The sequence below is a fragment of the Phycodurus eques genome, chromosome 1 (genome assembly GCF_024500275.1).
Source record: "Phycodurus eques isolate BA_2022a chromosome 1, UOR_Pequ_1.1, whole genome shotgun sequence".
Classification (NCBI taxonomy): Eukaryota; Metazoa; Chordata; class Actinopteri; order Syngnathiformes; family Syngnathidae; genus Phycodurus; species Phycodurus eques.
In genome coordinates, this window is record NC_084525.1 from 22,796,820 (window position 1) to 22,805,917 (window position 9,098).

The 9,098-nt window shown below is 43.5% G+C and overlaps 1 protein-coding gene across 1 annotated transcript in view; it reads left to right on the top strand.

The window, feature by feature from the left end:
* Positions 1-9,098, top strand: part of trak2 (trafficking protein, kinesin binding 2) — a 32,112-nt gene that overhangs the window by 18,415 nt on the left and 4,599 nt on the right. Inside the window, 11 exon segments of the mRNA XM_061683218.1 lie at positions 750-965; positions 1,045-1,123; positions 1,843-1,973; positions 2,075-2,149; positions 2,380-2,517; positions 2,603-2,682; positions 4,122-4,262; positions 4,328-4,544; positions 4,546-4,627; positions 4,698-5,126; positions 8,202-8,301. Of these exon segments, the coding sequence (XP_061539202.1) occupies positions 750-965; positions 1,045-1,123; positions 1,843-1,973; positions 2,075-2,149; positions 2,380-2,517; positions 2,603-2,682; positions 4,122-4,262; positions 4,328-4,544; positions 4,546-4,627; positions 4,698-5,126; positions 8,202-8,301 (1,688 nt within the window).

Here is a 9,098-nt window from a genome sequence, read left to right on the forward strand (position 1 = left end):
TTTTGGGTAATTGTCTCGTTGCATGATGAAGCCTCTCCCGATTAGTTTGGATGCATTTTTCTGTAAATTGCCAGACAAAATGGTTTTAATTTTTTTAGTTTCGGTGAGAGTGGTCGGTGGTGCGGCTGGGTGTACGTGGGGTGTGAAAGTGTTCTTTTCAAATCTGCAATAGAAGTAGAAGCATAGCAATGTTGTGCGTATGTAGACGCAGATTCACCATGCTTTATGTGTCCCTGATCATTTTTGTGTCTAGGACATGGGACGCACATCAAACGAGATCCCTGCTATATCCCTGCTGCGGCCGCCATCATGCGTCCCTCTAGGCATGGTGTTCAGTTGGTGATGAGTAATGATGAATAGCCAAACATACTTTTTGGAATTTTGGACAAAAACTTCAGCATTGGTTTCATTGGATCAAAACACATTTTCCCACGCGTTTGGGAGGTTTTATTATGGTCAGAGGTGAAGGCAATTATGAACAATTCGAAATAGTAACCAGTGTGAGTACATTCCTATATGTCACTTGAGAATGCAAGAATTGCCTCCAAAGAAACTCTTTGGATTATGGGCATGTCATTGGGTTTTTATTTAAATTCATCAAAGGGGTTAATAATTTTGCCATTTACTTAAATCTTACATGCATAGTAATTTGAAACACTTTGTAGTGAGTCAGCACTTGTGTGTACCAGCGTTCAGGCTACCAGATTCTTTTATAGCCCTCTCAATGCTTAAACATGCTCTTTCACCAGGTTCACCAGTTGCAGCATGAGCTCAGTAAGAAGGATGAGTTGCTGCGGATGGTGGCCAGCGCCTCGGAGGAGTGTGAGGGCGACTCCAGTGCGTCAACCCCACTGAGGCCGCCCCAGTTAGCCGGTGCAACCGCCGCTGCCGCACTCAGCCAGCTGGAGTCAATGCAGTGTAAGCTGCAGGAGCTGGAGGAGGAGAACCTGGCTCTGAGGTCTGAGGTTGGTGGTGAATCAGGACATTGATGTTTGCGTGTGACAAGAGGAATTGGTGAACTATTAACATTATAACTTATCCCAGGCCTGCCAGCTGAAGAGAGATACCGTCACCTATGAGGAGAAGGAACAGAGACTTGTGAGCGACTGTGTCAAGGAGCTCCGTGAGTTCATTTTTGAAAACATCAACATGTTTACATTTTATTTTGATTTGTTACTTATTAAAAGGATTTTCCATGTTAATTTTTTTTGGTTCTATTTGAAATATTGTTCGTTTTATCCCATGAGGATACAGTCTCCACATTGCAAATATCTACTTTTAAGTGGGACAGAAATGGTCAAATTTTAAAATGAACCCTTACCTTATATGAGTGTTTCTTAAACTTTTTACACAAAGTACCATGTAAAAAAATATTTTTCTCTCCAAACACCACCAGAATGACCAAAATTAAAATACAGTAGCGTTTTAGGGCTAAGTGTACCATATATAAATACCATATTTAAATACACCAAAGGCATGTTTTTGTTGCATTTACAGTACTTAATTTTTTTGAAAGGCCTATCAACACACCTAAAACAATACAAACACATTTAAACATAATATATTGAGAGCGAGCAAGAGCAACGGGGAACACAAACATTTTTTTCAAACGGTATGAAAATTAGAGTAACAACTGCAATATAGCGTGACCACAAAGCATGAACAACCAACCCCCCCACACGCACGTACATCTCCCACGAAGTTTGTACCCCACCCCCGCAGATATTTCAGGCGCAGAGACTTTTCTCACTGTAAACCGTGCCAATGACAATATGCGACAGTGGAGATTAACAGCAGCCTTTCATTTACAAACCTGCTGTGTTTTGGGCTCACACACCTCAGGCCACTCCAACAGCCAGATGGTGACTATGACTGATGAACTGTCCCGGAAGAACGAGCAGCTGGTCAGACACCAGGAGGAGATCGCTCAGTTGCTCTCCCAAATCGTTGAGCTGCAACATCGAGTGAAGGAGGTGAGGAACCAGATCCAAAAGTTTCCGGCGTGTTGCATACATACGGTATCACTCTGATGACTCAGCCAGCAGTCACCAACGTTGTCACTATTGTTATTAAGCTGGCTTTAGAGAAAGAGGAGCTGAGGATCCACTTGCAGGCGTCCAAAGAGGCCCAGAGGCAACTCACGGCAGAGGTACCGTGTCATGCAAACGCTCAGACACCTTTTGAAGATGTTTCCACTTAGTGACAAATCAAATCAAAGCCATAGGTCAAGCCTTAAGATTATTTTAAACCTGGGTGTGTGTGTCGTGTGTGAATGATTGGCAGGAGGGGATTGATTTTAACTATGTAAAGCACTTTGAATTGCATGAAAAGTGCTTTATACGTAAAGTTTTATTGATTGCAAATTCTATGCTGATGTAGTTGAACGAGCTGGCCGAGAGGAACGCAGAGTGTGTCGAAATGCTCCACGAGTCCCAGGAGGAGATCAGGGAGCTTCGCAACAAGAACACTTCCCCAACTGGCATACGACGGCATCTCTCCTACGGCCTCTACCCTATGGTGAAAGCACACCCCTTTGAAGAGCATACCATTATGATGAACATTATGCTAATGAATGAATGTGTGTTTGTGCATCTGTTCACAGGATTCCCTGGCTGCAGAGATTGAAGGCACCATGAGGAGAGAGCTGTGTGTTGAAGAAGAGACTGCATTTCAGGACCAAAGGTAAGACTGGTCAATCTGTAAAAATTAGGTCCAAAATATTCCACATTAAAGTGGATAGTAGTTTATTGTGAGTCCCCCGAGAATTGTGTATCAAATGAAGAGCAGTTATTTCACCAAGTTGGGTGTGGGTGTGGGGGCTAAAAAAATGTCAAAATTGACTTTATTAATACAGTGGGAGGGAAAAGTATCTGAACCCTTTGGAGTGTCTTAAATTTCTGCGTTAATAGGTGATCAAATGTAGTTTGGTCTTTATCGAAATCACAAAACTAAACAGTCTGCTAAAACTAATACCACATACCTCCCAAACAATTCAACTGTGGTTTCGTCTGTCCACAGAATATTTTGTCAGTAGTGCTGTGGAACATGCTAGTGCAAACGTGCAGCAATGTTTTTTTTAGACCGCAACGGCTTCCTCCTTGGTGCTCTCCCATAAAGCCCATTCTTTGTTTGTTTGATGTATAGTCGATTTGTCAACAGAGATGTTGGCATGTACTAGTGATTTCTAAGTCTTCAGCTGACACTCAAGGTTTCTTTTTTACTTCATTGGTCCATCTTCATTTACTTCATTCAGTTCAACAATTCCTAATTGTAGCTCTTCTGAGAGCTCTTTTGAGCAAGGCATGGTACACATCAGGCAATGCTTCTTGACGAGACAATTCTAAACTGGTGTGTGTTTTCTAGCTGCCCGAGCAGCTTTAAGCCACACCTCCACTCTTGTCTCATTGATTGGCCTCCAGGTGGGCTGAGGTTGATGTTATTACTTCATACTCTGTTATTTTCCATCCATCCATCCATTTTCTGAGCCGTTTTATCCTCACTAGGTTCGCGTGTTGCTGTAGCCTATCCCAGCTATCTTCGGGCAAGAAACAGGGTACACCCTGAACTGGTCGCCAGCCAATCGCAGGGCAAATAGAATCAACCAACCATACCAATTTACCAATTTCGAGTCTTCAGTCAACCTACCTCCCATGTTTTTGGGATGTGGGAGGAAACCGGAATGCCCGGAGAAAACCCGTGCAGGCACGGTGAGAACATGCATACTCCACACAGGCGGAGCCAGGATTTGAACCCCGGTCCCCAGAACTGTGAGGCAGATGTGCTAACCAGTCGTTCACCGTGCTGGCCTCTGATATTTTTCTGAATAAAAACACTTCACTCTTTATGGGGAGGCTAGAACAGATTTATGGCATTTCCATCCGTTTCGATGGAGAAAAATGATCTGAGATGTGTGTTTTACGACATGAATGTGATCATGGAAGGAATTAAACTTGGAAGTCAATTAGGGCTTTGGCACCATCTTGTGGCATCTTAGGACATTGAAAGGGCACAAAAATGCAAATAGGTGACTTTGCAAATAGCAAACTTCGATTAAGCGGGGGTTCCTTCCTTGTAATAGCATGATTCATGGTCAGTCATATCTAATGGACCTTTCACCCCAGGATTTCCCAGAAGCGAGTCTTCCAGACAGTCCACTCCGTTAACGCTTCAACATCCCGGCCACCTTCGGCCACTCCTCCAATTCCTGGTTCTGGTCGGAACTCGCTGGTGATGACTGCGCAACCCTTTCCTTCAGCTCAGGGGTAAGAAACAAGTCAGTGTTATTAAACAAAATGCATTTTCACAGTTTCTAACTTTGTGTTTGAAGAGATGAGGTGCCATTGGGACAGCCGAGCTCCCCGGGTGGGAACGACCTCACGAAAGCCCTGCATCGTCTGTCGCTACGACGGCAGAACTTCTTGTCGGAGCACCAGTTCTTCAAGGCGGAACGGGAGAAAAAGCTGCAGACCATGGCTAGGGCGGAGGCTCACGATGCAGCAAGCGGCTACAGCTCGGCAATGGGCAGCATGTGCTCCTCATTTTCCTAATCTGTCTGACCTCTCCATTGGTTCCAGCGTCTTCAAGACCTTCCTACCAGAGAAGCTTCAGATTGTCAAGCCCATGGAAGGTAACCACCGTGAGCCAGAACCTGGCTTGATCCTGTTGTTCGTATGACACATTCTACTTTTTGTCTTCAGGCTCACTGACGCTCCATCATTGGCAGCAGCTAGCCAAACCCCATCTGGCCACTATCCTTGACCCGCATCCTGGCGTTGTCACCAAGGGTTTCCGGCCGCTTGCCCACGATGCCGTTTACCGCCTGAAGGACATGGAGGAAGATGAGGAGGATGAAGCACACGGAGAAGGGGAGGCTGGTGTCTTGGAGAAAGGTGCAGCAGAGAGAGGTAAAGAGGAAGACGAGGAGGAAGGTGGCATTATCTTCCAAGTGCGCTGCTCATCGACGCCTGAGAAGAAAGACGTAAAGCTTTCAGCCGCGCCTATTCCCGTCGCTTCTCTCTCGACGGCCCGACCGTTGTCCGTCTCCGTCGCTGAGACATGCGGCCAATCATCTCGCTCCGGTCCAAACGTTTCCACAACAACCGTCCAATCGAGCGCATCTATCTCAGGTAAATACCATCATGCACATCCATCACCAAACCTTTTTTTTTTTAGTGTTGTGAGGTTCGTATATTGTGTCGCTACCTACACCACATACTGATGAGGCTACCATAAGGGCGGCCTTTGCCGCGGCACTTCATTGAGGTCGACTAAATTAAACGTGTTGTAATGAGAGACTCATAGAGCCTGTTGTCTCCCCACAGGCTGAGATTTCAAGGGCCAGTCTTTGTTTTGTCACCTGGGGTGTAAAACTTTACGCATACCGTATTTTCACGACCATAAGGCACACTTAAAAGTCGTAAATGTTCTCCAAAATGGACGGGGCGCCTTATGATGCGCCGCGCCTTATGTGTGCACCGAGTTCCAAAATCTATAAATGTTGTTGTGTGATGAGCGCTCCGCTTGACTTACTGGGAGCATTTCCTGCTAACACGCTGCTTATATAGAGGAAAAGCGGACGTGGTTGAGGACAGCATGCGGACGTAAAGGGGGAAGGAAGGGTGCGCATGAAGGAGGACGCGAAAGGCACGCCCCCAGTAGGTATATAGCGCCGGTCAAGCCAGCATCCACTCGCAAAGTAGCAATCAAGCCAGCCGCCCCTAATTTTGTTCATACTAGGCATTACGGTAATAAGTCGCCAACTCGCGGCGAAAGCCACCTTCAAAAGAAAAGCTTCCCAATAATACGGACGTCAATCCTCTTCGGTTAAGGAATGCAACCAGCAAGGTTAATTTGAATCTTGAGATGCATTAAAAATTTAGTTTATTAGTTTTCGGAGACTTTTATTTTGAAATACTATATCAGATCTTCATCAAACCTCTTTTATTGGAGTCCTTGGTGGTCTGTCACATAGATGTGGACTTGTCTTGCGATACCAATGGGATTATGTTGGGGTGGCTTTGGCTCAGTAGGTAGAACAGGTTCGAATCCCTGCTACGACTGTCCGCATGTCGAGGTGTCCTTAGGCAAGACACAGAACCCTAATTTGCTCCCAGTGGGCCTGGCAGCACCTCGCATAGCAGCAGTCGCCCATTGGTTTATGAATGTGTGTGTGAATGTGAGGCTTTGTAAAGCGCTTTGGGCACTGTGATGATGTAGATAAAGTGCTGTACAAGTGCAGTCCATTTACCATTTATTTTCCCTAAGATATCAAATAAACTACGTTTTTTAATGTATCTCAAGATTCAAATAAACTTTGCTGGTTGCATTCCTTAACCGAAGAGCACTGACGTCCGTATTATTGGGAAGCTTTTATTTTGAAGGTGGCTTTCGCCGCGAGTTGGCGACCTATCACCGTTATGCCTAGTAGGAACAAAATTAGGGGCGGCTGGCTTGACTGCTACTTCACGAGTGGCACCTACAAAGAGACACGCTTACGAAGCACAGTTTAAACTGCAAGCTATCAGTTACGCGGAGGAACATGGGAATCGAGCAGCCGCGAGAGAATTCAAGATCAACGAATCCACGGTTCGCAAGTGGAGGAAGCGGGAAAACGAGCTTCGCCAAGTCAAAAAAATTAAGCTGAGTTTCCGCGGGGGGGAAAAAAAGAAAAACAAGGCGAGGTGGTCCGAGTTGGATTAATGAGCAAAGAACAGCTGGGAGAAGCGTCTCAACAGTCACCATTTGACTGAGTGCAATAACTCGGAGCTTGCCATCATTCCGGGAGGCTTGACGAACCGCTGGACATCCGTGTAAACAGGGCGTTCAAAGTGAAGTGAGCGGCGTGGGAGCCATGGATGACAGATGGCGAACACGGCTTTACTAAGACTAGGAGGCAGCGCCGGGCGAGTTACCCCGCAATTTGTGAATGGATTGTGGATGCTTGGGCTAAGTGTCTGCTTGCACTGTTGTTCGAGCTTTCGTAAAAGCCGGCATCATTTCTGAGGAGCCGCACGTCAACGAGACTGACTCGAACCTGCCGTGTTTGATGGAGAACTTGCCCAGCTGTTCATTTCGGATACAGAAGGTTTAGGACTTTGATGGATTTGTGGATGAGCATTGATCAAAAAATAATGTGAGTACATTGTTAAATACTTCAGTAAAGTACAACTGAACTCAGTTTTGCTCCCGCTGCCGTTTTAACAACATTGTTTTAGTGTGCATGCATGCATGCTACCATATGTTTTAAGCTATCGTATGTTTTACCATGCCTCCGCCCAATAATACGGTGCGCCTTATGTATGTGTTAAATACAGAAATAGACCCCGTAACTGAGACTGCGCCTTTTAATACGGTGCGCCTTGTGGTCGTGAAAATACGGTGATTGGGAATGCGAACAACATCAATTAAGGATAACAAAGAACTACCTGAAAGGAAGCGCAACACATTTTCTACTACATAATGGTGATTGATATGATGTCGAGTGAAAAATGGCTGGAGGCCAGGGGTGGGGAAACGTTTGTGCTCACGGGCCACATTTGATTTTTAAAACCTACAAATAGGCCAGGTCATCTGTAGATAGATTCCAAGTTGACAAAAAAATATGAACCTCACATGCACATTTTATAGTAATAATAATCCAAAATCAAATTTTATCCCATAAAGCAATGGGATAATCGGTAGAATACTAGATACTAAAAATATTTGATAGCTGCAGTCTACAGCTCTTATTATAATTCATTTAATTCAAATTAATTCTATTATTTAATAAAAGTCCTTTTTTACAAGTACTCTATGTAAAATTGTTCTTGAGATTCATTCTCATGTTTTAATTGACTTATTGATAATGTAATTTTAATTATTTAAATAATGTTAGGTTACTTGATTATGCAAAATAGTTTATTTTACTATTTTTTTTTTACAATAAATAAATGAACTAGATATTTAAAGTTATAAATGAATGAATACAATTGAATTAACCAATTTTAGGAAGGAAAACCGCAAAATGAATGCAATATATTTTACAGGACAGGATAATGTAAATGCTTGGTGGGCCAAATTAAAGAATGGAACAGGCCGTATCTAGCCCGCGGGCCATAATTTGCCCACTCCTTGCTTTAGAAACATTGCCCAATCCCAGTAATCAAGATCTGAGTTGTATTTCATTTAGATTCTTTTTTTTTTTTTTTTTTTTTTGTATGCAGTCCGACATCCAGTCAAATGTCAGAGCTCCACGTTCTCCACCTACACTTTCACCACCTGCCGCATCCTGCACCCATGTGACGTCACACAAGTCACTGAAAGGTCAGTCCGCCGCTAAATGTCAAGACCTCGACATTTCCATGTATTGGATTTTATTGACCATTTCATAATGTTTGTAAACAAAAAGCACCAGGATACTGCCGGGTGACAGAAAAGTGATGGACTATGACTGATCTGAACTGAAACAATGACAAAACCTTGTGTTTGGGGTTGCGGAAACTGGAAGTTTACATGCATTATATAAAAAGATACATGCTGGTTTTTGTTTGTTTGTTTGTTTTTTTCTCACTGTCTTACATGAAATCAGACTGACTTAGGTCAATTAGGATTACCAACATTATTTCTATATGGTAGAATAATTGGAGGATTTGTTTTGGCATTTTTAAAAAATATTAATTTCTTCAAATTTAGAAGTTTTCATACAGTAGATTTTCGAGTAATCCTTCAAACAATTTAGAAAACCCCAGATGTTTATGTAATGTCTTTGGGAAGCTTCTGCTTTATTGACAACATTTGAGTTAATTAGAGACATAACCTGTGGATGTATTTGAAGGCACACCAGAAACACTGCTTCTTAGTGTAACATAATGGGAAATTCAAAAGAAAATAGCCAAAATATCAGGAAGAGAATTATGAACTTGCAGAAGTCTGGTTCATCCTTGGGTGCAATTTCACGATGCCTGAAGGTGCCACATGTAACTGTTCAAATAATTCTACACCAGGAGAATGTCCAGCCATCATACCGCTCAAGAAGGAGATGGGTTCCATGTCCCAGAGATGAATGTGCTTTGGTCCAAAATCTCCATATCAACTGAAGAACAAAAGCAAAAGACCTTGTG